General features: G+C 42.6%; 1 protein-coding gene across 3 annotated transcripts in view; it reads right to left on the bottom strand.

The window, feature by feature from the left end:
- DZIP1 (DAZ interacting zinc finger protein 1) overlaps window positions 1-26,522 on the bottom strand; it is a 32,431-nt gene that overhangs the window by 738 nt on the left and 5,171 nt on the right. The window contains exons 4-17 of one of the 3 annotated variants that reach the window (XM_088667518.1): window positions 24,213-24,374; window positions 22,913-23,050; window positions 22,565-22,627; window positions 19,029-19,166; window positions 17,885-17,936; window positions 17,648-17,704; window positions 14,277-14,336; window positions 12,965-13,110; window positions 10,980-11,163; window positions 9,425-9,554; window positions 7,887-7,940; window positions 6,447-6,661; window positions 5,319-5,446; window positions 1,678-1,945 (exon numbers count right to left, since the gene is read on the bottom strand). In XM_088667518.1, coding sequence (XP_088523644.1) covers window positions 1,678-1,945; window positions 5,319-5,446; window positions 6,447-6,661; window positions 7,887-7,940; window positions 9,425-9,554; window positions 10,980-11,163; window positions 12,965-13,110; window positions 14,277-14,336; window positions 17,648-17,704; window positions 17,885-17,936; window positions 19,029-19,166; window positions 22,565-22,627; window positions 22,913-23,050; window positions 24,213-24,374 — 1,795 coding nt within the window. The remainder of the gene's footprint in view (window positions 1-1,677; window positions 1,946-5,318; window positions 5,447-6,446; window positions 6,662-7,886; window positions 7,941-9,424; window positions 9,555-10,979; window positions 11,164-12,964; window positions 13,111-14,276; window positions 14,337-17,647; window positions 17,705-17,884; window positions 17,937-19,028; window positions 19,167-22,564; window positions 22,628-22,912; window positions 23,051-24,212; window positions 24,375-26,522) is intronic. The other 2 variants (XM_088667516.1, XM_088667517.1) reach the window with 2 other exon arrangements.

Genomic DNA, 26,522 nt, shown 5'->3' with positions numbered 1-26,522 from the left:
AAAACATTAAAGTCATTAAAAAACTTCCCTAAACAGGGAAGAAGTTAGTGTAAGGCAAGCAGGTGAAATGGGCATTAAGTTGCACCAGATCCATACTCTCCTTAGCAGCCTATGGAGCAGAGCAGCCCATCTCACCTAAACCAAAGATCATCTTGAATAATACAGGCCCTCCAGCAGAGCAGTTAAGGTGCATTCATTTCTGTGGTCAAATGCACCACAATATAAGATGCCCAACACCTAGTCTGGCTGCTTTCAGTTATTCCGAACAGGGTGACCACAATCCAACCACAGGGTTAAATGTGCCCAGTCCTGTTGTTTTCAGTGCACTGTTTTACTGTGGTCTGTAGAAAAGACTGTTCTATGTAATAAAAACCACCACTGTTGGGAACAGTGAAAGGCCCCAATCACTTTATCACTGTACCTAGTAAAAACAGACCCCATAAAAATAAAGAAAAAAACAATGGCTTTAAACATTGGATGTAGACATCAGATGATACATGTTTAGGGAAGATTGGGATTTTAATCGTGTTTTGTTGCATTTTAGCACTTTTATTATTCTATCTTATTGTTTTCATAAGTGGTAAATTTCCTTAAAATTAAGAAGCAGGATAGACACAACACAGGTAAATAGTCTTTTCTGTACTGCAGCTGCAAAGGTCTGAATCAACCTTGCCTATAGCCCCGGTGATTCTGACCTTGGTAGCAAATCTCCATTCCCTCCAGGCAGGGTTTGCAGAGAATAATAATTAATAAAAATAAAAATTTATTATTTATACCCTGCCAGTTATTCCGCCTGGCCTTCAATTTAGCCTGATCCTCCATTCCCTTTTATATGAAGAAACCCTACTGGGTCCCCACATTTAAATTCTTCCCTAGTCTCCTTGCTGGCCTTAGCAGGACTAACTTGGCCAATTAGCCCTGGTGATGCTATATTTATGTTGTACTTTATGCTGTTTTTAAGCTGTTTTTAAAGTTGTTTTTAATCAATGTTTTATATTTGTTGTTAGCCGCCCTGAGCCCAGTTTCTAAACCGGGAAGGGCAGGGTATAAATATGAATAATAATAATTATAATTTTAATTTTAAAAAACTCTGAGTGGCTCCCAACAGATTAATAATACAGTGGTACCTCGACTTACAAATGCCTTGATTTCCGAAGGTTTCGACTTCCGAAGTCCGCTAACCTGGAAGTATTTTCGCCGCACGCGCTGTCTGCGCAAAAGTGCAAAATCGCGCACATGCACAAAATGGACGCTTCAACTTCCGAAGTTTTCAACTTCCGAAGAGCGCCGCGGAATGGATAAGTCGAGGTACCACTGTAATAATAATAATAATGTGACAAAACACCAAACACTAAAAACTTCCCTATATAGGGCTGCCTTCAGATGTCTTCTAAAAGTCAGATAGTTGTTTATCTCGACATCTGATGGGAGTGTGTTCCACAGGGCGGGCGCCACTACCAAGAAGGCCCTCTGCCTGGTTACCTGTAACCTCACTTTTCGCAGTGAGGGAACCACCAGAAGGCCCTTGGAGCTGGACCTCAGTGTGTGAGGGCTGAACGATGGGGGTGGAGACATCAGGTATACTGGGCTGGGGTCATTTAGGGCTTTAAAGGTCAGCACCAAGGGACCTTGGCACAGCTATGGCTGAGAACATCAGAGCTACATCCATGAATGTACCTTCTTCCTTTGTTGGTTTTCCTACGCATGGAGTTCCCCATGCATGGACCGTGGGTGCCGCTTTCAAATCTTTCTTTTCAACAGCAGGTGCATTCTTAACTTTTTCATCTCTTGCTGGCAAACGCTTCTCATCTTTTGCTAGCAAATGTTCTCCATCTTTTGCTAACAAAGGTTGTTCATCTTTTGCTGGCGATGGTTTCTCATCTTCTACTAGAGATGATAAATCCCAGTCTTCGTCGTCTTCGTCGTCCTCCTCAACTCCTGTAAACTATTAAGAAACAAATGGAATTTCTTAAAACTTGATCCAGGAACAGTTATCTGCTAGTCTTTTTGTACACAGATCCTGTAAGAGGAACTGCTTGCTTAAGACAAAGGACGTCAATACATTCAGCTACTAAAGAGTGACGATTTCTGGAAACACACAACACAAGAAAAAACAATTGATGTGATTTGTTCTCTCTGTGCTTGTGGGTTTTGCTTTTTAAATAGGTTGAGAAGAGAGCAGACCAAAATACTCACATTATTTGAATTAGTGCCAAACCCTGTGGCAAGGCGAAAAGAGCTCTTAAGGAATAGCTATTATACTGCTTGAAGAAAGACTGCAGTGCCCTCTGCTGATAGGAGACTATCATGAAGCCAAAATACCAAAATTCATTCAAATTATGTACAGACTGCACACAAACACACACACACACACACACACACACACACACACATGACCTACATATAAAACAAAAAGGGCACCGTAACACCCAAGTGTATACACACATACAAATTTAGCAAAACAAGTTATCAATTAATATAATCAATTACATTTCCCCCTTTTTTATTCCCTCCCTCTCCCACCTCGAGACTTCCCTCAGCTCCCCTCTGATTTGTTAATACATATTATTTTCTGCATGTTATAAATTTGTACATATCATTACTTTATCTGTCATGTGTTCTACCAATAAATTTTGTGAATGTTTATTCAAAACCTGCCAAGGAGTCCAAGTCCTTTTGTTGTCTTTTGAAGCAATTTGTGAAAACATCCCATTCTTCCTTCAAGTCACGGTTGTCTTTCTCACGTATTCTGTATGTTAACTTTGCCATCTCCGCATAACTCATCAACTTTTCTTGCCATTGTTCTTTCTTTCTTTTTGACAAATCCTTCTCCTTTCCCATAATTTCATCTAAAATTTCTTTCCCCCTTTTTTCTTTCAATTTCCTTTCAATTGAATTTTGTTGTATAAACAGTCCCCTCATCAACGCCTTACTTGCATCCCAGACCGTTTGTAATTTGGTCTGACTCTGGAGGTTTATTTCAAAATACAGTAATCCCCCAGGGGCTTCTTTGTGTTTACCATGAAATTTTGATCTTCTAATAAATCTTCGTTCAATCTCCATCTAAATGTTGTTTGGCTTTCCTTTTGAATTTCCATTATCATGAAATTGTGATCTGACAGTGTCCTGGGGTTCATTTATTTATTTTTTTTACTTTGGGTTCCACCTCTTTAGAAATCCATAAAGCATCTATCCTTGAACTGCTATCATGAACATGGGAATAAAAAATGAACTGTTTATCAAACAAATGTTTTACTCTCCAAATATCTATCAAGTTTAAAGTTTGAACCAAATTTAAAAAGTCTTTGGTAATCTGCCTTCTTTTGTGTCTTTTTTCCTAGCAGGTCTATCTTTTTCTAATGATGGTACTCCATTGAAATCTCCCATTAAAATAATTTTTTGGTCTGCATATTCCAATAATTGTTTCCAGGTGGTTTTTTTTAAAAAACAACAACTGCTTTTTTCTCATTTGGGGCATATATTCCCACCAAAATTACCTTTCCCCCTTGAATTTTAATTTGTATTATTAAAATTCTGCCCTTTTCATCTTTTTGAATCAATCTGGGTTCCAGTGCAGGATTAATATAGAAAACTACTCCTCTCTTTTTTGCATTATTTGATGAGGTGAAATCCGTTCCTAATCTTTTATTAATTAAAACTCTTTTATGCTTTTTTGCAATATGTGTTTCTTGAAGACAAATTACGGTATGTCCAATTTTTGTTTGGAGATTACATGCCCAATTCTGTTGCGTTTAGCTTTGTCATTCAAACTGTTAACATTCCAGCTCAGTATTTTAAGATTTGCCATTTTCAGAGTCGCTTACAATATCTGTTTGGGCTCCAGAGTGGGTCTCCTCGCAAACCGGAGGCGCAGCGGAGCTTTGTTGAAGCTGCTCAGATGCCCCACCTAACAGCTGGCATGCGGGATAGTGCAGCACCAGCCATCGATTTCCCACATGTCAGCTGAGCAGCCTCAACAAAGCCCCACTGAGGAGAAAAGCCACCTCACCTGGAGACTGAAGGCTCTGGGGAGGGTCTCTTCATGAGCTACCTGCCACATCTGAGCTCCCAGTGTCGCCCATGTGTGCAGTTGTGTGCAGCTAGATCACATGCAAGTGCGGACCTGCCTCTAGTAACAATATTGAAAGTTAATTTAAGCTACTGTTACTTTTTTATACACTACGGGAAGCTGCCTTATGCCAAGACAAACTATTTGTCTATTTTGCCCAGAGTGATCTACTTTCTTACTAATAGCTCTCCAAAGTCTCAGGCAGAGAGGGCTCTTCCTCATTACTTGCTACTTAACCTTTTGAACCAGAGAGCTCTGGGACTGATCCTAGAATCTGCTGCCTACAAAGCGTCTGTTGCCGATTTCCCATCAGATGTCAAGGAAATAAACAACTCTCTGACTTTTAGAAGACATCTGAAGGCAACCCCGTATCGGGAATTTTTTAATGTATATTATATACGATTTTTTAAATGTGCTATAAGCTGCCCAGAGTGGCTGGGGAAACCCAGCCACATGGGTGGGGTATAAATAATAAAATTATTATTATCATTATTAAATATTATTATTACTATTACTATTAGCTAAAATGCCTCTTCTCCTCCATCTGTGAGAGAGCATTTTATGGCAAAGGTTTAAGATTCCAGATTTCCTCGCCGTGGGTGACAAGAGGAAAGAGAGTGATTGCCTCAAACCTTCTTTTAAAGAAATCCTGCACCTCGACTCTCTAGTTCCTATAGAGCTACATTCATAGATAGCACCTTGAGCTAGGTTTTCTTACAAAATTCTGAGCAGGTCCATTTAGGAAGGAATGCTTTCACAGATTATATGCTGGGCTTAGACTACTGAAGGCTTTCAAAGGTTGCAACCCTCTTGGAAGCAAAGAAGAAAGTGGTACAGTTAGGGGGTCAAATAGCTTTTACCTGGCAGGTGGACAAAGCTGCAATACTCTGTTTTACTTGTCGTGCTCCAAGTGCTGCTTCTGCAGTAGCTCCCTGAACCTTTTTTTTTTCTTTTTGCATGGATACAGGTTTTAAAAATCCACGGGGAATGACTTGTACTCGCAGCGTAAGTTTTACTTACACTGAAAAGAAATAAATCCCTGAATTGCATTTACATAAAAGCCAGAAGATCATCATACTGAATTAATACCAACAACAAATATCTTTATCAGCAACTACAAAGTGGTTGAAAACAAGATAGTGATTTGCATAGGAAATTCTTACAACAGTGAATTATCCCCTCAATTGTAAGAAAATGGAAATAATGATATCTCGATGTATATAGGTCATTTTCAAATAAAATCTAATACCTTTACACCTTGGACACACTTTTGAATAGGTACGGGGCCAACGTTAATTACTCCAGCAGATTCATTTTCCTTCCCTTGGCTCGGAGGAAGCTTTTCGATTTGGACAGTCCCGCTTTGGTTAAATGCGTCTACACAATCAAGAAAACAGGATATGGGCAACTTAAAACTGAAATGCTTAATTGTACCCCAGACTTTTGGGTGTAAACTTACGCCCCCAGTATACACTTTTCCTAGCAGAATCAACACAGAGGTAGACCTATAATGCAATAATTATAGGACACCTTCGCTTACATAGTAATAAAAAAAATTCAGTCACTCGCTATTTACAGTACAAAAATAAGCCAAAGAAAACCAACTGAATTTTACATTTGGGGTGCTTATTTATATCATTTGGGGTGCCAGTGTAACATGTTAGGATAAATATTTCTTCTAGCAAAAAGTAACCCAGCGATGTAGGTTTTCGTTTTGAAAACAATCAAGAATCCAAGACAAAAATATCCCAATAAATTGATTGATTTCTGCCACTGAGGTGTTCTGCTGTTGTTGTTCTAGCCAATTTTAATATAGTGGGATAAAAACGTCCCCCTATTTTTCCCAACAAAATGGTCCAGGGAAGCACAAATCTTCCAACACATTTTAGTTTTATTTAAAAAATAAAATAAACCCAGATTAATGATGGCTGCTATGCCATCATCCCTCACCCCCACCTCCCAATGAAACACACATGAGATTGGTAGACTGCCCCGTGAGTCTTCAGCTACTGTGCTGATTACATCTTGGAAGTTTTAATATCACTTGGAATGATTTAATATCATTAAATCAATGATACTAGTCTAGGCAGCAGCTGTGCAGCGGGAATTGCCCAAGAACCCAGTCCTCCTGCTACAACCTTTAGACTTTAACATTTAGTGGTGTGTCAAAATATGACTTCCTTTTCACCGTTCGCTCTGTGTGCTTCTTTTTAATTAAGTATGATTATCAGCTGTTCAGCACAATCCTGAGCACAGGATAGAAAGCCACAGCAAAGGAGGCCATGGGGTGAACATAGATCCTGGTGTGAACATGAGAGGAGCATCTCCTCATAGGAGTGCTCCTCCCTAAGGTGGTCTACAAAATTAGCTTCCCTACTTTTCGAAGGTTTAAGGCTTGTTTTGAATTCTTCTTCCTCCTCCTCCTCCTCTTCCTCGTCTTCCATGGAGTTCACATCACTCTGGCTTGCAAATCTTGACAAGCTGCCTTTGACGCTGCTCTTGGATGCCTTAGGCTGAGACAATTCTGGCGAGATATAGGACTGCATGATGTCATTCTCTTCTACTTCTTCCTCTGAGCTAAATGGTGGGGTTCTAAGGGAGAGGGAAATTGGTGGAGTTAGTCACCTTCCATTATCATCATCATCGCTGTGGCAAGACCTTGATTTAACCAAACTGTTGCCAAACATGGTACTGCCTTAGCCACACTTTACCCAGGTTCTCCAAATCCTTTCATCCAACAGTAAAAAGGTAGGGAATTCACAAACCTCTGGTTAAGATAATCTTAGGATCCTTGTCCACACCACAAGGTAAATGGCGGGCCACCATTTTCAGCATAAGTTAATCCAAAATGCCACCATTATCGAGAAAACTGGTTACAGAATGTTGATTTCCATCAATCTAAACTTTCCCCATGTTTTGAAGATGGTAAGAAAGGAGACCTTGCTTAGAAACATCCCATACACAGTAAGGAACGTGTGGAACGCCATTTTAGGTCCTTTGGATAAAGGTGGATTCTACGCAACCAAACCATTTTATCCAGTTTGAAAAGCAGATATAGCACACCTGTGGTCCAAGGCTCTCTCTGAGCATCTGCCTACAGTAAATGTAAAGGTAAAGGACTCCTGGACGATTAAGTCCAGTCAAAGGCGCCTCTGGGGTTGCAGCGCTCATCTCCCTTTCAGGCCGAGGGAGCTGGCGTTTGACCAGAGACAGCTTTCCGGGTCGTGTGACCAGCATGACTAAACCACTTCTGGCGCAACGGAACACCGTGATGGAAACCAGAGCTCATGGAAATGTTGTTTACCTTCCTGCCGAAGTGGTACCTATTTATCTACTTGCGCTGGGTTGTTTTCAAACTGCAGGAGTTGGGACAGAGCAATGGGAGATCGCCCCGTTGTGCGGATTTGAACCCCTGACCTTACCTATAGTAAGCACGCGCAAAGTAAACATATACATCTGTCTTGGGTTTTACTACACAATCTGATTCACCATGTCTTTAAAAAAATAAGACTTCCAGCCACCATGGTTGTAGAAATCTATGAATAGTTTCTCATGAAGGCCAAGGGATTAGAGGAGTAGTAGCAGCACTTCCATTTAGGGGTGGTATCATGCACACCCCTTTGTTTCTCCCCTTCCTGTTCTTTTGTTCTGCCTCTTTTGCTTACTTGCCCACCCCCAATTCTTTACCTCACCATTTCAAGCAACTGGCAAACCTGAACCTTAGGTAAAATGGCATGTATACAATTTGACATTTCTTCTTTGCATTGTTTAAATCGAGTTCAGAATATTGCGCACAGAAACCAAACTGAAGACTTACGCAACACTATGCAGCTTTTTGGGGATTTCATCTCCCAAAGTACTCTTCTTGGTTCTGGAAGGAACAATAACAGAAATTACAACTTTTGTTATCTAATACATTGCAGATTCTGTACTCTGTACTCAGATTCTGTACGCTGCTTTGGGCAATTGCCTTTTGGAAGAGTGCTGGAGGAGACTCTTGAGAGTCCCATGGACTGCAAGAAGATCAAACCTATCCATTCTTAAGGAAATCAGCCCTGAGTGCTCACTGGAAGGACAGATCGTGAAGCTGAGGCTCCAATACTTTGGCCACCTCATGAGAAGAGAAGAATCCTTGGAAAAGACCCTGATGTTGGGAAAGATTGAGGGCACTAGGAGAAGGGGACGACAGAGGACGAGATGGTTGGACAGTGTTCTCGATGAGTCGGACACGACTAAACGACTAAACAACAACAACTTTTGGAAGAGGTTTGTGAATGTGACAGATATATTTAAATCATAGAATCATCAAGTTGGAAGGAGCCCCAAGAGTCATCTAGTCCAACCCCCTGCAATGCAGGAATTATGTAGTAAACACTTTTTAATCGTTCCCCTCCCTGCAGAAGGATGACGGTCTCGCTATCTTGTTAAAAGATACTTTTGAGGGGTCAGAGGAAATAAATCAATACACCTATTTCCTTTCTTTCGTTTCTTGTCTTTTTTCTTTCTCTTTTATTTAAAAGCATTTACAAACTTTTAACATTGAAAAAGTTTGGGGAAACCCTAACATGTGATCCAAAAGAACACAACATCATATTAGAAACAGTATTATAAAAACAAGAACTCAGAAATAACAGGATCCAATCTTAGGGGCCTGGGAAAGCCCAGGAAAAACGATACATCTTCTAAAGATGCAAATACACAATGTGTCATGTATGGCAGAGGGAAGGGCATTCCACAGAACAGGGGCAATGGCAAAAAATGGACATGCTCTGTAATATTCTATAGGACGTGGAGCCGTGAATAGAATTTCCCCAGGTGATCTAAGCCAGGGTTTGCCAAACTGGGGTCTCCAGCTGTTTTTGGACTACAACTCCTATCATCCCTAGCTAGCAGAACCAGTGGTCAGGGATGATGTAGTCCAGGCATCCCCAAACTTTGGCCCTCCAGATGTTTTGGACTACAATTCCCATCTTCCCCGACCACTGGTCCTGTTAGCTAGGGATCATGGGAGTTGTAGGCCAAAACATCTGGAGGGCCGCAGTTTGGGGATGCCTGATGTAGTCCAAAAACAGCTAGAGACCCAAGTTTGGCAAACCCTGATCTAAGAAATTTTAAATGTCTATCCAGGGTCAGGGGCCTTTCAGGTAACCTGATCCCAAGTTGTTTGGGGCTTTCTGTGTTAGTAACAAGGCTTTCAATACTGAGCTGCAGCCAATCAGCAGTCAGGGCATCTCCCTCAGCAGAGTTATAATAGACATGTTCAGGTGTTCCATTGTATAGGCCCAGAAGGCTGCTTCCGATAATACCAACAACCGAATACACTGAAACAAAACTTTACTGAATGGTTCCTCTTACTTTGGTGGGGTGGTGTTTTCAGCAGCAACTGGTCTTTGTACGGTTGGGCGTTTGGCAACAGATGGACGTTTTGCTGCTTTGGGTAACACAGTTGACAGCGAACCTCCCAAGTGAGCTACCCTGTTCTTAGCTGCAATGAAACACAGATTATAAATACTCAAAGCAACGTTCTGGTGGACATTTCTGAGATCATGGTCTTTCCAATGAGTGGCTCCTTTCCAGGTTTAATTATCTTGCTTTAAATGTTGTGAGAATCCTATGCCCTTTAAAAAAATGTGTTTTTGGGGGGTGGGGGGTGGGGTTATTGGGTTGTTGTTTTTATTTTGATTATGTATTTTGTTGTTTTATATTTTGATTTTATTCTGTGAACCGCCCTGAGACCTCTGGGTATGGGGCGGTATATAAATTCAATAAACAACAACAATAGCAGAGATATATCCCACGGAACAATGTCAGCAGAAACAAGAAAGACAGACACATCTTCAGTTTCTACTTTGCCGGCTGAATTGTGTCTAATAGACCTGCCCAAGAAAGAAAGCTTGCCTGGCTTCCTCCTGGATTATTCTTCATCATCTCAGGAATACATTTTCATTTCAGAAGGCATTTGGCAGTTTCTGTGCTCTGAGTGCCTTTGAATTTTTAGAAAGTCACCTGGCTGTCCCTGTTTATTTTCAATCTTTGCATTTCAGGTTTGGTTTTTTGCTCCTGATTTTTCGATTTTTACACTGCAAGCCTCCTTGCGTGCACAGTTTTTAAACACAACAACAACAACAACAACAACAACAACAACAACAACAACAACAATGGAAAGATGGGGTAAAAATGCTCCAATGGACAACAGAGAATGCAGGGGAAAGCTGTGCTCACAAGAAATGTAAGTAATGTTTCTCTATATTGGGCACAGGTTTCACAAAAGAGGCACTAGCTTGAGCCAGAAAAGTGCCCTCTGGCCCCTAAGCCTAGCAGCATGTTGCAAAATGTGCTAAGGGAACGTAATATCCAATTGGTCAATACCTCAGGCAGTGGGATTTCCACTTTTTTATGAATAAGTAGTTATACATTGTAAAGTAGCTTTGGTCAAGAATGTAGACTGCTAATTAAATAACATGTAGTCCTTGAACAAGTAAGTTGGGAGTTTTTAACAATAGTTTAAATAAATCCATGAAAGGATTATTGATTGCAGTTCACACAGACATCTTGTATCAGAGAATAAGGGGGCTCAGGCTGATTCTGAGGAAGCGCATACCTGCTCCTCTTTGATCAGATTCCACATGAGCTAGGGACCAGTTTTCTCGTCCAAATGTTGCCCTCATCCACTGCCCTCAAACAACGCTGGTACCAAAATGTAAATGGCTCACCGATTAATTAATGGGTCCAAAGACAAACAGCTGTTCTGCTTTTGAACATTAACTTGTTAACAAAACCTTTAGCACACTGCACATGAAAGCAGGCCCACATTTGTCTTGAGTTATAAGTAACATGGTGGTTTGACCTCCAGACATCTGAAAGCAGTGGGGGTGGTTGGGGCAGGGAGAGAAGTGGGAAGTTAGCACACCTTCTGGAGAAAGGTAGGAACTGGAATAAAGTCTGCTGCAAGACATAACCCTGAAGTTGACTTGCTGCTGGAGCTGCTCCCGGATAAGCTGAATGTCGGGGATTTGTTTCTTTCTTTCTTCTCTAGCAGATTCCACAGACATTAAGACCCTGTTCAAATGATCACTTGGGATACCATGAACTCCCTGTGAAAGATGGAAAGTTTTATTCTGATATGCAAGAAACAAAATGCAAATTACTTTCTGCTTTTTTTAAAAAAAAACAATACTGCTTCCCTTTTTCAGAAATGCGGTTTTGAAAATCACACAAATTATCCTTGGGAAGGATGTTGCTTTTGTGTGGACCCTACAAGATGATGTTATAGCAAATGTGTAACAAAGAGAGACAGACAGAAAAAGAGAATGGGTGACCCTGTCTACTATTTACTTTATATCCCTCCCTTTCTAACAAAGAGACCAACCCATCCCAGCCCCTGACAGATTAACCCCAAGGTAATGTGGTCCTTGACAGAAAGAAGGTTCTCTACTTCTGGTGTAGGCTTTTAACTTTTTTTAATTCAATGGCACTGACATCTTCACCCTATGTGATTTTTGGTGGCACTATTTAAAAAGCATTTATTTCCCCAAATGTATGATGTCATCTTCCTAATGTCTGTATTATTCAAACTCTGACTCCGTATTTGTGTTTTAAGAAATACAAGCTTGGTTTAAATGAGATGGTGGTTCTATAGATTATAATCACACTTCTCCCTAGAAATAAAAATCCCTGTTTTGAATCCAGTAAACAAATGAGATTTATGGGAAATTTTGTCTTCAGAGTCTATCTGGAAAATTTTAAACTTGGTATGTTTTCTCCACCACAAAGAAATAGTATTTTTAAAATAATAATAATGATGATGATGATGATAATGGTCATCTTACTTCCCTCTTTTTATTTCTTTGGAATGATGAGGATTTCCCCCAGTAAACTATCCCTCTCAGTATGTGAAATTCTCTTTACAAACTAAACAGGTTTTATCCTTCCAATTACTACTTCATTACTGAAGATTTAAACTGAATGTTACTTAATATGCATAATTCAACCCAAGTTAATCACTTTAATGAGTTGCTGGCTATGTTCACACATTGTGGTAAGCCATAAACTATGACTAGCCATGCATGAGGGAACTGTGCTGGCTTCAATCCTCCCAAGTCATGCAGGGAGGGAAACGAACCATGATCCCCAGCTTAGCATTACTTCCAAAGCAGGGATATGCATTGTGTCTACTCCAAACAAACCACAATAAGTCAGCATGCTTGAGAAAAACAAACCATGATTCCTGGTTCAGAAAGCATGCAAATCTGGGGATCGTGATATGTTTTCTCTATTGGTTTGTGGCTTATCGTGACAGGTGACAATTCAGTTGAAACTTGTAGAACTTAAAACGTTTGCGCTCGTGTTTTCTCCCTTCCCTGTCTCTTGGTGGACGAACATGAAAAATATGGGAGTGTGTTGATCAGCACGATCAGGCATAAATTTTGCTTTGAGGGTAAGTATAACCAACAGTAGTGTGAGATTGCACACACGTGAGACAAACACATTACTGCAGGTGTTGCAATCTTACACTAAAGTCTAAAAAAAAGCACTAGAGGAACACGTGCCCTCAGTTATTCTGAATTGCTGATTGTCCCAGGTTAGCTGAAAGAGGAAGTTAAGGAACTAAAAAAGAGAGAAGTATCTTCTGATCACCTACAGTGAGGGGGGAAAGTATTTGATCCCCTGCTAAATTTGCCTGTTTGCCCTCTGACGAAGAAATGACCAGTCCATAATTTTAATGGTAGGTTTACTGTAGCTGTGAAAGACAGAATAACAACAGGAAAACACCCAGAAACCCAGAAGACAAAAGTCAGATTGATGTGCATTATTTCGTCAGAAGGCAAACGGGCAAATTTAGCAGGGGATCAAATACTTTCCCCCCTCACTGTAAATACTATAAAGTGGCCTTACTGATTTAATTCCCAAGGATTCCAATTTCTCTGCTAGGGTCTGCTCCAAAACAGATCTCAGCTCTCTTGGTACTGAAGGAGTGCTCTTCAAAGAATGGGCTGTATGGTGTTTATTCCTCACTACTTTGGGCTCATGTTTTTCTGTTTCTGAAACAGAACAGATAGTTTTCTTTACAACAATATTGTAGTATCAATATATGGTAAGCAGAAAACAATTAAAGAGGCAAAAGAGAACTACCTTCAAAAAACTGCATTAAAAAGTTAGAAACATATTATTTCATTTTTAAACCACCCTTTATCCCATAGCATTCCAGAGTCGTTTACCACATAAACATATAAAACACAACACCACAGAACAAAACTTAAAACCCTTCTTGAAATACATTATATGCATAAGCATAGGCATATCATAAGACCATTTTTAATGCTGCCCGATTAACCTAGCTTTTTAATTTGGATAGAATTGGATAGAGTGGGGTGGGGTAATAATAAAAATAATAATTACTACTACTATAGCTTGACTGTTGAAAATCAAAGTTCAAATTTTCACTTGGCCATAAAAAACACTGGGCACTCTCATCTCACTGGTTTGTGCAAGGATAAAGGATAAGAAGAAAACGCTTTATCTGCTGAAAAGAGCTACTGTAGTAACAGCAACAAGAGAAGAATAGTGATTTATTATGTTCCAGGGATCTGTGCTCACAAGTCCTGCCTGCCAAACCTACTCCTCCTTAAACTATTACCAACATAGGCAAGGAAGTACTGTAGGAATGGGTGCAGTCAATATGGTGCCCTCCAAATGTTGCTAATCTCCCATCAGTCCCTGCCATCATGGTCAATGGTCAGGAATGATGGGAGCTGGGGTCCACATTGGCCACCCCAGCAAGAAAGTGAAGAGGTGCAGGAAGATGACGATTGCGTTTGGGTATGAATTTTCTACTAGAGGAAGAGCCTAAAATGAAACTCCCATCACTTAGAAACAGCTGTAACAAGCAGGCTCACATTTTGTTCTTTCAACAGCGGTACAGTCAGAGTTGCCCAGAAGCGTAGGAAGGACTGGAACTGGCTTTTCAGGGAAGTGGGTGGTGGGAATTAGTGGAAAGAAGGGAGGAAAAAATCCACTTTCAGGGAGGTGACGGCAGAAATATTGTGATGCCTAGCTCTGCATAGGGCTTGAAAATGCAATTTACCATGCAGTACAAAAACATGCCCACATGATGATACTCTGGAAACCATACAAACATGTACAATTGTATCCCTAGTAAACATTTCCCACGTTAGGCCACAGATGCTTTGATCGGCCCTTTCATTACCTTCTCCATCCTCTGGAAGCTCCTCTATGGGCTCCAGGATATGCACCAAATGGGCCTGTTCTAATAATCAGGAAACAGAGGAATAGCAAAAAGACAGACAGACAGATAGACAGACAGAAGCAGGTCAAGATAAAGGTCCAAAGGGTGAAAATTATGCAGAAGATTATATGGAGGTGCCACATATGTTTATTTGTTCTTCTGATCCACTAACTTCAGAGCCCGGTAAAAGTGTTATTACTCGTGATAGAAGTTTATTCAAATTGTAGGGATGTGTTTAAGGTAGCGAATGCTGTTCTCTGTAGCAATTTGCATGGAGGAAGTGAAATATTTTCCATCACATTAGGCTGCAGTTGTTTCTCAGCAAGCGGAGTGGTTGTAGGTCTTTAGCATTAGAACAAAAGTAAGCCTCTGACCGTACCTGGGACTTTCCTCTCTTAGCTCCATGTGTAGTGAGATAGATGCTAGGCCTTAGGCTCCTGGGCTTCTTCCCTGCTCACCATGCATGGAAGGCAACTCCTGAACCAGAGGTTTCGGAGAGAAGGAGGGGGAAACATGCAGAGGCACACATTCACCAGGAAGTGATCTGACCATGACAAGCATGTGACCCATCACAGGATGGGGGGTAGGTAGCCCCATGGTTGTCATGAGTCACCTGTGAATGATCCCCAAGAAGCTTGAGGATTCTCAACCCAGGCAGGGAGAGGATCAGGCAGTGGGCGTAACTCTTTCACCCTGTGCCATTTTCCTGGCGGACGCATCAGGACATAATATCTATTAAGGAAATGGCTTGGAAAGAAAAGGTTAACTGAGCAACCTTCCCCCACATGCAGTCACATACCCTGAAGATTGTTTGTGCAGGAGTGGGGAAGAGGCGATAGGGAGTCCCTTCAAAGAGTTCTCGTGCCATGTCGAGATTTGCTCTAACAGTAAAATCTAATAATAATGTCTACTGAATTTAGTGGTTCCACTGAATTTAGTGGTGCTTATCAGGTAAGTGGATATAGAATTGCAACTCAAGTCCTGTTGATTTAAACTAAACTTTTGACACGACTAACCTTCTCCTCGCAAGCGACAAAATCCAGTTTTTGACTAATTTAATGCATCCAAGATTATGTGTTTGTTTCACTTTAGGCTGATTTAAGGCATTTTTTATTTGAAGTAGCATTTTATAAATACCATTTTTATTCGTCAGCTTTTGTCACAGTTCTTTTTAGTGCAGCTACTTCCCTAAGCCCTAGACAGATAAGCTAGAAATCTAAATAAATTAAGTACTGAAATAGATGTTTCATTTGATTCCACGGAAGACAAAAAAAGATGAGTGATGAATGCTTTAATCTAAGCTTGTTTCTCCAAAAAGCAGAAATGAATATCAGATGAAAACTTCTATTTTGCAAAAGACAGAAAAACTGGGATACTATATTAAAATTACTCACTCATGAAGATGACATTGCCTATTTCAGCTGTTTCATTTGAATGAAAACACAATGCAGCTCTACTAATCATGGTCTTGTTTGCTAGAAAGTAGGAAAAGTAGTGTTTCCCCTTTAAGGCATAATTTTGAAATTAATTTTTAAAAGGCAGGGGGGTGGAACAAGGTAGGAAGAGATAAAAAGAGAGACAGAAAAGACCTGCAGAGATAAATAAAATAGACAATCACCAGCAAAATCATCCAAAATGAATACCCAAGTTGTTTCAAAAACCGAAAAAGGCTTATTATTCTTAGTATAGTCGGGACAGCATCTGAAATTACAGGTATGGATTTAAATTTAATGTAGACAATCACCCTGGTGCCTGTCCAAAGTGGAGGAAATGGACCTGATAAAACAATGACTGATAAAACTGTGAAGAATGTTCCTTCCATTTTTTTTACCTTTCCATGCCCAATTAGTTGAACTAGGAGCTATAATGTGCTAAGATCGCTGCCACTGGAAGATATTAAATCTATACCTGTCTTCAGGCATAATGCTGACCATAAACCACAGTTAACCCCTCCCTTCCAGGGTAACCCATCATGGAATGTCTAGCTTAGTATTACAACTGTGGTTGTGGTTTGTTTTGGAGATCCATGATCTAGAATCCAGAGTTTGCTCTTGGCTTCCCAACTGTGGTACTCATGAGCACTGGTTTGGGTGCTATGCTAAGCCAGCCACTCTATGGCATGCTGGTTTGTTTCCTCACCTCATGAAAGGAGGAGAGTGGGGAGTGCATGAGCTATATCTGGTGGAGCGTCTCCACCCCCATCATTCAGCCTGGACACTGAGGTCCTCCTCCAAGGGTCCCTCACTGCGAGAAGTGAAGTTACAGGGAACCAGACCAAGGGCCTTCCCAGTACTGTAGTGGCCTCCTAACCTCTGGAGTGCCCTCCCTTCAGATGTCAAAGAAATAAAGAACTACATAACTTTTAGAAGACATCTGAAGGTAGCACTGTATTGGAAAGTTTTTAATGTTTGATGTTTTACTATGTTTTTATATATGCTGTAAGCCACCCAGAGTGGCTGGGGAAACCCAGACAGATGGGCAGGCTGAAACACAGCTTGTGCACAGACTACTTTGCTTAACTAGGGTTTTTGGCCAGTATGATGTCCAAACACAGCCCTTGTGATCATAAAACACAGCCCTTGCGAGATTGGAGAAATAGTGACCATTCAAAACAACCCAAATGTGAAATGAAAAGTGCAGTTGCTTTACGATGAATATTTTTACTATTATTACACCCTGCATATCACTACATCTGGGTCTCAAAGTGGCTTACAAACAAATAAAGTGGCTTACAAACAAATAAAGCTATGTACAAAATTTAAAACATAGATTAAAACATCAAAGAATAAAACACTAGAGTAGCTTTCATGGTGCAAAGTCATCATAAAATAATTATTGTGAACGGGCTTTCCAGTCAACCTTTTTTTTTAACTGAAAGCCTCACATTGCTGCTTTTTTAAAATTAAGAGACCACTTGAAATAAAACAAAATGTAATGAGGTTGTTTGCTATTTTACAATCCAATTATTATGACTTATTCAAGGTCAGCTCAACTATTAGGTAAATTGATGCCTCGGGCAGCTATTCTTAGGTGCCTTAAATTTAGATGCAGAGGTCATTTGGTAACAAAAACAGTTAACTAATAAGTCAATTCCACTACAATGGAACTTCACACTCCAAGTAAAAGGCTTCAGTTTTGTCTAGAAATAGAAAGAAGTATTGCACTGGAAGAAAATGCCTACGTGTTATATTTACCACTGTGAACCATGACAGTGATCTTTTCAAGACCTCTCAATTAAAAAAAAATTCTTGCTGTGTTAATTAAATTTAGCTGTTACTTGCTGTCATCCTGGAAGAGCAGTAAAAATGTGTGTATCTATTACAAAAACTTACCACGCATGGACGATACACTTGATTTAGGCTGAACAACATTCTGTGTTGAAGTTTTCACTGGGAAAGAAAAGAAATATAGGCTTGAGAGTCTTGTACTTCTCAACAGACTTTCTCAAAGCAATTAGAAAAAAAGATGTCTTGTTGAATTATATACTTTGGAACAATTTGTTAAGAGAACAATGATTAACAAGCAGATAAAAACAAAGGAATTTTAAAGTCCTTCTTGTTGCCACTTACCATCAGATGACTTGACGCTTTCCACTGATTTTTTTGTAGCCAGTTTCTCTATCTGAAATGCAGAGAAAGTCAAGTGTAGGTGCAGATTTAGAAAGGAGACGACTCTTATCATTTGTGGGGTGGTGCCAGCTAAATCCCTGCTGTTTTGACAAGGTGAGGTGGGCATGTGCAGGCCTTATAGGGCAGGGTGGGATTGTTTTGTTCCCTGACCTAAGAGCCCCTGATGGCTGGGCAACTAGCCCAGCTGCACCCTCCCCACCCACAAAGAGGCAGCACCTTGATTCAAACATCTGAAGCCAGACCCAGCCAGAGCTCCGGTAATGACTGCTGGAGTGGCTCGGGGGCTGGAAAGAGGGAGAGGGACCTTTGTTCCTGCCTAATGTGAACCCTAACATGATCAAACCTGGCTTGATCGTAGGAGAGAGGTTGCTTTAAGTGCTCTGATCATCCCATCCATACAATGCCACTGGATGCTATTTCTGTGCCAGTTTAAGGTCTGTCACAGCCAATGCTATAGAATCAGTCTGTTTCCCAGTTTGACCAACTGAGTTGATCTACTGAATGGTAGAGAGGGGATTCCACCTCCCAATCCTCTTTTTTAACCTTGACAAAGTAGCTCCTTCCTATTCCCCCCTCCTTGTCCTGGGGGCAGGAAGTGACACACTAGCTAGTTGGCTGGCCAGGCAGGAGTGGTGGCTGCTTGGTCTGATGACAGTTCTGTCACCTTAGAGCAAGGTGGTGAATAAACTCACCAGGATATCACTTCCCCGGACAAGGGAGGGAGAGAGGGGCAATAGGAAGGAGGCTTGCTGCAAAACAAAAACACAGCACGGGTTTCCCTTCAGAAATTTTTCAACCCCCCCCCTTCCCAAATTGGAAAAATAACCCTCACTCCCCACCCCCATTTCCCCCTGTGAATGGGGCTGCAAATTGGGGGAAGTCATTCTCTAACAGCCCTAAGCCCTGCAGAAATCAGGGTCATGGTTTGTAAGAACACAATTTGAAATGTATGGGTTGGTAAAATATGGTACAGTAGCTGAAAATCGATCTGTATTTTTCAAGGGTTTGTTTTGTTTTGTTTCAAAGAGGAATCTTCCACTCTGCTTTGGGGTTTTCGATACGTAACAATATTATATGAACAGACCTGCTCCTTCTGCGTAATGATTAGTTCATTCTGCTCCTGCAGTTTCTGGCCTAGTTCTTCTATCCTCTTCTTATAGAAGATGTTGCTTGCACTGCAGTTCTCACTGTGTGATTTGTACTTCTCAATTTGGGACGTAAGCTGAAGGTGTCAAATATGGAATAATTGATCTTAAATGAGACCTAAAATATTCGAATATTTCACTACTTTTTTAAAAAATGTTTATTGGATTAGTTCCTATTTTCTTTCATTTAAAAGTTCCAGCTCAAAGGACTAATAGCAAATGGAAATCCATAATCCTATGGAGCTCATTCTCTTTTTATAAAACAACAGACAACCTCAACCTTCACATGAGGCTGAATGGCTGAGGGGCTTTTTTGTTTTTAAATAGATGCTTAGGTTATCTATCAATTCTTGCTGTTTTTATTATTTTAGCCCTTGTTTGGGAAGTTTATCTCTTCCTAAGGGATATCCTAAGGGTGGGCATATCCTAAGGGTGCACAGACTCTTATAACAGACAGAAAAAGTCGTGTGCAGCTCTTGATGATGCTATTTCAAAAAGAAAATGATACGAGGAGCTAGAAATAAATCCACTGAAAACCCACCTTGATACCTAGCATGTTTGTCAGCTGTCTCCTGAACTTTCCAGCAGACTGCATCTGAAAGTCATTGTGACATCCAAAATGCCTGTGAGGGAGGGGGGTGGGGCGTAAAGGGAGTATCTCTCCAGACATGCCTGGCTTTGTTGGCTGGAGGTTCCAGAGATGGGGCGAAACATCCAATGTGGATTTGTTTCTGACATACCAGTATCCTCCTTGGGGATCAACATGGGGACAAAGCACATCACAGACCAGACAGGTAAGTTCATTGACCTAGCAGGCTACGCTCTTCGCAGCCGTGTAAAGCTCTCACGTAATTGCTTTTTGTCATTTAAATTTTGTTAGCTGCCCTCGTGCATTTCAATATAGGGTATAAATTAAGTAAGTAAATAAGCAAACAGCCACACACAGAAATGAAGACATAATGGCTGGATAAAGAGGGGGGAAACCATGCAGAAGAAGTCTTTAAAAGAACAAATTTCACTTGCATATAGTTGGCATAAAGAGAAGACAGAGAGCGGTCCTGTGGGTAAAAATAACACTGATTCTGATCCAATACATCACAGGCAGAGCCCTTTTTTCAAAAGTTAAAACCCTGCCTAATTGGTTTGATGGGGAAGGGGGAACATGGGGAGGGAACAAATCCAGTCTTCCATTCTATTCCTCAAGCAACTGACTGGTGGGATTTTAGCGTTATACATGTGACTCCATGCAATGTTTGGCTAGGAAGATTATGCTGATCCGTGGGACAAAAAATACCCGTTAAGAATGGATGAAATTGGAAGAAAGTCCGATGGCATGGCTGATGGGAAATCGGACGCTGATTAATCACCACGAAGGTTTGTTCGGTTTGGTGTATGGAGTTATTCAACAATGCATTAGTATGTCTGCACTTGCTCAGGAATGCAGGGACTGGTGTTACCTTGTTTTCTTCACAAAGTCCAGTCCTGGAGGGGAGTCATCCCTCAATTCTGTCCTGTAGCCAAACGTGAGACAAAATGTATCTGGAAGAGTATAAATAGAGAAGGGGAGTAGGAGTGTAGGAGCCTGAGCAGGCCAAGCAACAAGGGCGAAGGAATTGCTGGCTTTGTGAAAGTGTTACAAGGAGTGCCCAGCTTAGGCACGAGGTCTGTATGTGCCAAAACAAAAGGAACTTCCATGGGCAGCAACTGATGTTCCATTCTGTGTCTGACACTGGAAGCATCCAACAATGGGATGTGCATTCCGAATGAGGTAAGGACTACATGCTGGAACATTTGCCCTCCCAAAGACAGCTTCTGCTAAGGCAAAGCAGTCTATGTTGTAGTGACTGGAAAACATGTTAGCTGCAGGCTATGTGGCAGCCCAGCATCTATCTGGCGCAGGGGCACTTGCAGACTGTCTTGATTCAATTTCTAGAAATGGCACTGGGGGAAAAATTCTCCTTACAGATGCAGAACGAAAAGACATCAACAGATTTTCATTTCGTCAGAAGGCAGTGGTGCCTTTAATACATGCCTTAAGTAGCTGTGAACATTCAGTGTGTACCAGGTCTGCTCAGAGGGATGGGCTGGAGGACAAAGAGGGTAGAAGAAGCTCCTGAAACCTGTAGATGACATAATATGGATGTAATAAAGGTCTGGTCAGAATATTATTATGTCCTTAGAGCCAAGTTGCCAGATCTTGGCAGAACTGACGACAGGTTTGACACCTGTCTGCAAAGAAGTTGGTTTGAGGCCTGGATTGGTGTCTTGTTGTAGGAAGAGAAGGAGCGTTTTGTTGCTAGCGGACTTCTGGTCACTTTTCTCCTACAGCATCTGGTGAAGGCTGGGCAAAAGCTAGGAGGGACAGTCTGACAGAATATAGCCTGAGCCATGTGTGGAACTCAGGGATTTAGAAGAGTGAAAGAAGATGCTTCAAGAATCAGGAAGAGGTTAGGCCTGAGGCAAAGCATAGGTAACAAGGAGAAGAAAGAACTTGCTGTGTCCAGGGGAAAAGCTGGGAAAAGACCAGCAACAGACTTGGGGTGGGGGGAGAGGTTACATGATTACCTCCCTTCCTGGGTGAATATATCATAACTTCTGCCGACACCTCCAATACCAAACCACAGAATCCTAAGTTATTTCTAACTATGCTCTTCTCAAGGGCTAGGACAAGACCAGGTTCCACCCCCTAACTAGTTGGTTGTATTGCAAAGAGTCAACCCCTGTACTGAAGTTTTCGATGCAAGGACTGAATGTGAAATGCCTTCAACGAGAATGTTCACATGAATTTTACAACACAACAAGAGTGGATTTTAACACCCATTCTGAACAGCTTGCCAGGTCCTTACATAATGTCGTGAGAGCAGAATGGCCTGGTTCCTAAGGCAAGTTTCTTGCCCCCTTCTCCCCCTGCAGCCCCCTTTCTCACATTGTTCAGGAGTGACCTCTCATCCTCCTGACTCTTGAAGGTCACAGATGGCAGAACTGGGAAGGAAATAGAGAAACATTCTTTCCACTAACTTCTTTAAAAGGTAAATGTAAAGGTACCCCTGACCGTTAGGTCCAGTCGCGGATGACTCTGGGGTTGTGGCGCTCATCTCGCTCTATAAGCCGAGGGAGCTGGTGTTTGTCCGCAGACAGCTTCCGGGTCATGTGGCCAGCATGACCAAGCTGCTCCTGGCGAACCAGAGCAGGGCACGGAAACGCCGTTTACCTTCCTGCCAGAGCGGTACCTATTTATCTACTTGCACTTGATGTGCTTTTGAACTGCTAGGTGGGCAGGAGCTGGGACCAAACAATGGGAGCTCACCCCGTCGCAGGGATTTGAACTGCCGAACTTCCGATCAGCAAGCCTAGGTTCTGTGGTTTAGACCACAGTGCCACCCGCATCCCTACTAACTTCTTTAGGATGACTTATTTTAGGATCCAAGCCAATGTCTATTACTTCACCCCTTTAATCACAAACAATCTTGTTTACCATGCGTTTTTCACTGCCATGTTCTTCTTTAAGAGCTTGTAGTTTAGCCTTCCACTCAGCGTCCTATGTAAGGCAGAATAAAGTTAATTGTATTAACTTACTTGTATTTCAGTTTATATGATGTGTGTGTGCTTGTGTGTGTGTGTCTCCACCAGAAAAACAGCAAACTAACCCCTTTCCAGCCCTATGAAAAGCATGGGGAGTGTTCACGCAACACACACACTGCAGCTGACACACTAACTTGTTGCAACACAGTTTGGAAAGCTCTGATCTAATATGTACAGGGTAATAGACTCTTTCCCACAAACTAGAATCAAGGCAACTGGAATGGAATTTGTGTTACATTACCTGTTTTTCAAAAGCCTGCACTGCTTCCTGCTGATCTATAGCGCTCTGATGTTTCTCTTCTGGAAATTCATAGCTATCTTTTAATGTGCCTAAATTAGATTTCAGGTGATTGTTGGACTTCTGCACTTCTAATAGATGCTAAGAGCAAAGGGAGGGGGAGAGAAAATGATAAAAGACTAAAGTCCGAATATGTGCTGTACTAGAGGATGGAAATTTGCAAACAACAACAGGCACACCAATCAGCAATTTCACAGGTTGGGTGTACATGTTCTGCCTTCTTTCCCCTGAAGACATAACTTGTATGATTCCTTCCTTGAATATTTAGGAATCCATCTACTACCATTTTTTGAACATTGATCCCAATCCAACCCTGTAAATTCAATGGCCTCTTAGAAAAGCAGTAATAATGTTAAAGAGCTGTTTGGTAGTGGCAGGGTAGAGAATAGAGGTAGCCCCTTGCTCTCCCTCCCTAACTGTGATGGGTGGCATTGCTCTGTTAAGGTGGTTTTATGTTCACAGTCTGGCAAAGCTGCACGAGTCAAAGGAAACATGCACGTTTGCATGAAAGAGCCTCATGCAGGTAAGGATATGTATGGAAAACCTGGTTCCATGCAAGTATGGTCTTTGGTTGGATCACAGCAAGTGTTTAAATGATGTAGCAATATTTTGGTCCTTGGGACTTGTCAGGGAGGTTGCTGGCTACCCTCGAACAACAACACTCCAAACCATCTTGTCTTTAGTGCTTTTACTGTGAAAACTATTTACAAGGCAAGAGCTTCATGAAAACATGTCTTCTCAGTACTATCAGATTCTCCCAATGGCGCTTTTCAGCTCCTCCCCCAGCAGAGTAGTTTGGGGACCCCAAATGTTTGCGAGCCGCTGATGGCCTCAGTTCCGGGGTGAATTTGAAAGGACGCCCCTCTGCTGTTTCCCTGTTGGAACTCTCTGCTGGCCCCTCCTTCCTTGCTGATATCACAGGCTGCAGGTAGGGCTCTTGTATGCTGCCTGAGCCCCGGCCCGCTCCGCTCACTTCCTCCTTCCTGCCTCCTGTCCTTCTGCTGTTGTCTGAGCCATTAGAAGAGCTGGATTTGATGGGGGGTGGCTGTTCCCTGTAAGCCCACCCCCTTACAGGACTGAAATTAGATTTATGAATATTCTAAGGTTTTTATAAAGCTCTGCTCTTAGAAAATCCTAAGTGTCTTTCCCCAGAAGCTCACGTCTTGAACTTTAAGCAAATGATCAAGTCAAGACCCCTTGAAGGTGTGCGCAGGCCAACTGAAACCCCTTCTCCATTACTTACATTTTCTAATTCTGTATTCTTCGCAGTTAGCTCTTTAAATTCCTTCATAAACATATCTTTCATCTTCTCTAGTTCACTGGCCAGCTTGTCTTTTTCTTCTTCTTTCCATTTGTGAAATAACTGCCGAATCTCTTCCTCCTTGGATCTGTGTTCGTCGTACTCCTGAAATTGCTTTAAAATGTTATTCTGAGAATTCTCTCACGGATACAACAAACTGAACAGTTCCAAGCAACACAAAGGTCCTAGGCTGAGAAATTTTGAGTTTCATTCTTTTACTTTTTATAGTTGGCTTTACTTTATACATTTGTATCCTGCTTTTCTTCCATCAGGGAACTCAAGGCAGCGTACACAGGGGTTCCTTCTTAGCTTCAACAAGGTGGCAGAATCATATGCCCTGTTTGCTCAGTCTGAGAATCCAAGTGAGAATCAGCAGCTTTAAAAAGGTTACCGACTCCTGACAGTCTCTCTCTTCTAAAATATCTCTGACTCACAAGAGTTTCACTTAATACTGAATGGATATTTTTAGAAAACATGGCCAGCTTGCTAGTACAAGGCATTGGTTATTGTTGCTTCTACGTATTTAAACTTCCTAAGCATCCTCCATGTCCGATCATGGATGACCCAGACATTTATTTGTCTTCTGCCCTGCTGCTTCCAGTTTTAACAAACCCTCTTGCTTTTACCTTCATCCCAGTCCTAATTAATTCGTATTGCCTCAGCTTGTACTCAGCTTTGAGATTTCTTGGCCTCTGACTGCTTTTGCTGCTTCGTCCCTCTGGCTTATCACTTGCCACACTTTGGCTCTTGCTCTTCCTGCAAGGGGCAGGGATGTCAAACCAGATATTCTAGCAGAGTGTCTCACTTTCTGGCCAACTGTGAAGATTTGACACAGCAGGGAGCAGTTGGCTAGCTCTATTAGCTCTATGATAGGCTGTAGCGCCACCCAATTATGCAGGCGACCAGATTGTGTTTTGCCTCAAGTGGCGAAATGGGATGTAACACCCCTGACCTCAGGATCCCAGAATTTACAGCTGTTAGTTTTGAGGGAAGGCAGGCAAGGACTCACAGCCCAGGTGGGGCTCGCTAGCTTGGGGAGGAGGTTGGTGATTCCTCAAGCTGTAGGCTCAGGTGAGGGTCTCATGCCTCATCAAGCCCAGAAGGTATAACAGGGAAGCCCATCCTGGCCAGGACTGTGTCCTGACCTGATTCTGGTACTACAGTTCCCAGTTCAATAGAAATCAAGTGGCACAAGAGGTCTGCAGGGTTCCTCCTAGCCCTATGAAATTGATTTTCACCTAGATTCTCAGTCTGAGAAAACATGCTGCTCAAACACAAACTGAGCTGCTTTCAGACTTCCTGTCCCTACTTACCCAGATGCCTGCCTGCTTTTGTCTAGACCAGTGCTTCCCAAACTTGGATCTCCAGCTGTTTTTGGACTACAGTTACCATTATCCCCAACCACTGGTCCTGCTAGCTACGGATGATGGGAGCTGTAGTCCAAAACCAGCTTGAAAACCAAGTTTGGGAAACACTGATCCAGGGGCGTACCCAGGATCAAAATTAGGGGGGGCAAGGGGCGGGAGGGGAGGGGCCACAGTGGGAATGTGGGCGGGGCTACGTGGCCTGCGCCTCCCAGTTCTTCCGAGGAGGCGGCCCCAGGCTCCCGCTCCCGGCACGAAGCTCCAGAGGCGTGCGGGAAGCGCAAGCTTGTGGCTGCCTCCTCCGCGCCTCCAAGCTGTTTCAAGGAGGCGGCCCCAGGATCCCGCGCCCAGCACGAAGCTCCAGAGGCGCAGGGAGCGTGAGCTTGTGCCTGCCTCCTCTGCGCCTCCCAGCGCTTTCAAGGAGGCGGCCCCAGGCTCCCGCGCCCGGCACGAAGCTCCAGAGGCGCACGGGGAGCGCGAGCTTCTGCCTGCCTCCACGCCTCGCAGCTCTTTCAAGGAGGCGGCCCCAGGCTCCCGCGCCCGGCACGAAGCTCCAGAGGTGCACAGGGAACGCAAGCTTGTGCCTGCCTCCTCCGTGCCTCGCAGCTCTTTCAAGGAGGCGGCCCCAGGCTCCCCCGCCCAGCACGAAGCTCCAGAGGCGCGTGGGGAGCGCGAGCTTGTGGCTGCCTCCTCCGCGCCTCCGCCCCTCCCTAGAAGCAGGGCTGGTGGGCGGAGGCGGAGCCCAGCCCAGCGGAGCGCGAGTTCAGCGTTCCCGCCCGCCGCGCCGCGCTCTCTGGTTCCCCGCCGCGCTTGGCCTTGCCAGAGGGCGCGCCGGGGAGCTGGAGGGAGGGTGCGGCGCGGCGGGAATGGCGAACTCGCGCTACGCCGG

Source organism: Zootoca vivipara, chromosome 4, assembly GCF_965207765.1.
Source record: "Zootoca vivipara chromosome 4, rZooViv2.hap1.1, whole genome shotgun sequence".
Taxonomy (NCBI): Eukaryota; Metazoa; Chordata; class Lepidosauria; order Squamata; family Lacertidae; genus Zootoca; species Zootoca vivipara.
This window is presented reverse-complemented; position numbering and strand designations above follow the sequence as displayed.